Source organism: Corvus kubaryi, unplaced genomic scaffold, assembly GCF_017639235.1.
Source record: "Corvus kubaryi isolate FWS band 111438036 unplaced genomic scaffold, C.kubaryi_AGA036_p1.0 36627, whole genome shotgun sequence".
NCBI classification, from domain to species: domain Eukaryota; kingdom Metazoa; phylum Chordata; class Aves; order Passeriformes; family Corvidae; genus Corvus; species Corvus kubaryi.
In genome coordinates, this window is record NW_024580908.1 from 14165 (window position 1) to 16394 (window position 2230).

The following is a 2230-nucleotide window of genomic DNA, read 5'->3' on the forward strand; positions in this document are numbered from 1 at the left end:
GCCTCGGGATATCCAAAGGGCCGGAATTCCATCGGGATGAGCTTGGGCTGCCCATTGCTGCCTCGGGATATCCAGAATTCCATCGGGATGAGCTTGGGCTGCCCATTGCTGCCTCGGGATATCCAGAATTCCATCGGGATGAGCTTGGGCTGCCCATTGCTGCCTCGGGATATCCGGAATTCCAGCGGGATGAGCTTGGGCTGCCCATTGCTGCCTCGGGATATCCAAAGGGCCGGAATTCCATCGGGATGAGCTTGGGCTGCCCATTGCTGCCTCGGGATATCCAGAATTCCATCGGGATGAGCTTGGGCTGCCCATTGCTGCCTCGGGATATCCGGAATTCCATCGGGATGAGCTTGGGCTGCCCATTGCTGCCTCGGGATATCCAAAGGACAGAATTCCATCGGGATGAGCTTGGGCTGCCCATTGCTGCCTCGGGATATCCGAAGGGCCGGAATTCCATCGGGATGAGCTTGAGCGAGGGGCGTTGGAGGAGCTCTCCTCACTGCCCCGGAGAATTCCCGAGGCCTTTCTCTTCCAGGAGAAGCCGTGGTCCCCGTTGCCAACTGTGACCTCAAGGAATACAATTCCAACCCCAAGGAGCAGCTGCCCTTCAAGGAATTCGTGGAATATTGGCGGGAATACATCGGCAGCGGCTATCGCTCCTCCCGGGGCTGCCTCTACCTCAAGGACTGGCACCTGAGCAGGTCAGAGCTCATTCCCAGCACTCGGGGATCGGGAATGTTGAGCCTGGGAAACGCAAGCTCCGCACGGATCCAAGTGGGCCTTGAAGGAGCTGCGGGAAACATGGGAAGAGAATTCCCAAGGCACGGAGGGACGGGAAACAGGGAATGGCTTCCCATTGCCAGATGGGGTCTGGGGAGGGAATTCCTGGCTGGGAGAGGCTGGGATGGAATTGCCAGAGAAGCTGGAATCCCTGGAAGTGGCCAAGGCCAGCTTGGAGCAGCCTGGGATAGTGGGAAGTGTCCCAGCCCATGGAATGGCTGCAGTGGGATGATCCTTAAGGTCCCTTCCCACCCAAGGCATTCCTTGGCATTCCATGGTATCCCTATGGAACCTGGGCCTGGAACACCTCCTGCAGCCACACCTGGGGGACGTTTTAACTGGATTTGGGATCCTTCCGGATCCATTGGCTTTTCTGGGAACATTCCCAGTCCTTCAACTTCCCTTCCCCCAGCTGTGGCCGGACAAACACCTTGGGAAGGAATTTCTCCGGGAATTCCATCCCCCAGTCCCACCTTGGGATAGCGGAAAGTTGGGGTCAGCTGCTCCTTCAACTCCCTTCCCCCCCAAACCGTTGGAATTCCATCCTAAAGGATCTCCCTGCCGCTTTTCCAAGCGTTTGTGTTTTCCAGAGCTTTCCCAGAGCTGGATGTTTACAGCACTCCCGTGTATTTTTCCTCGGATTGGCTCAACGAGTATTGGGATGCGGTGGCTGTGGATGATTATAGGTTCGTCTACATGGGACCCAAGGGCTCCTGGTAAGGCTCTCATCCCTAAGGTTCCTTTCCCAGTGGAATATCCCAGGAAATCCATCAGGATAACCGGGGAGGTTACAGGAGAAATCGCTGAAAGTTACTGGAAAAATCCCCCCAAAAAATCCCAGGAAAAAATCCCCCAAAAATCCTGGGAAAATTCCCCAAAAGTTACAGAAAAAATCCCCCAAAAATTCCCCAAAAAGTCCCAGGAAAAATCCCTAAAAAGTCACAGGAAAAATCCCCCAAAAAATCCCCGGAAAAATCCCCGGAAAAATCCCCAAAAAATCCCCAGAAAAATCCCAGGAAAAAATCCCTGGAAAAATCCCCAAAAGTTACAGAAAAAAATCCCCAAAAAATTCCCCAAAAAGTCTCAGAAAAAATCCCCAAAACATCCCAGGAAAAATCCCTAAAAAGTCACAGGAAAAATCCCCAAAAACCAAGGAAAAATCCCAGGAAAAATCCCCCAAAAAATCCCAGGAAAAATCCCCAAAATGCTACAGGAAGAATCCCCAAAAAATCCCTGGAAAAATCCTGCCAAAGTTACAGGAAAAAATCTCAGGAAAAATCCCCAAAAATTCTCAGGAAAAATCCACCAAAAGTCACAGGGAAAATCCCCCCAAAAATCCCCGGAAAAATCCTCCAAAAAATCCCCGGAAAAATCCTCCAAAAAATCCCAGGAAAAACCCCCAAAAAATCCCAGGAAAAATCCCCAAAATGCTACAGGAAAAATC

At 51.8% G+C, this 2230-nt stretch overlaps 1 protein-coding gene across 4 annotated transcripts in view; it reads left to right on the forward strand.

The window, feature by feature from the left end:
* Positions 1-1655, forward strand: part of JMJD4 (jumonji domain containing 4) — an 8054-nt gene extending 6399 nt beyond the window's left edge. For 2 of the 4 annotated variants that reach the window (XM_042019994.1, XM_042019995.1), the window contains exon 3: positions 542-1655. In XM_042019994.1, the coding sequence (XP_041875928.1) occupies positions 542-1269 (728 nt within the window). In that variant the 3' untranslated portion in view covers positions 1270-1655. The remainder of the gene's footprint in view (positions 1-541) is intronic. The other 2 variants (XM_042019997.1, XM_042019996.1) reach the window with 2 other exon arrangements.
* The last annotated feature ends 575 nt before the right edge of the window (positions 1656-2230 follow it).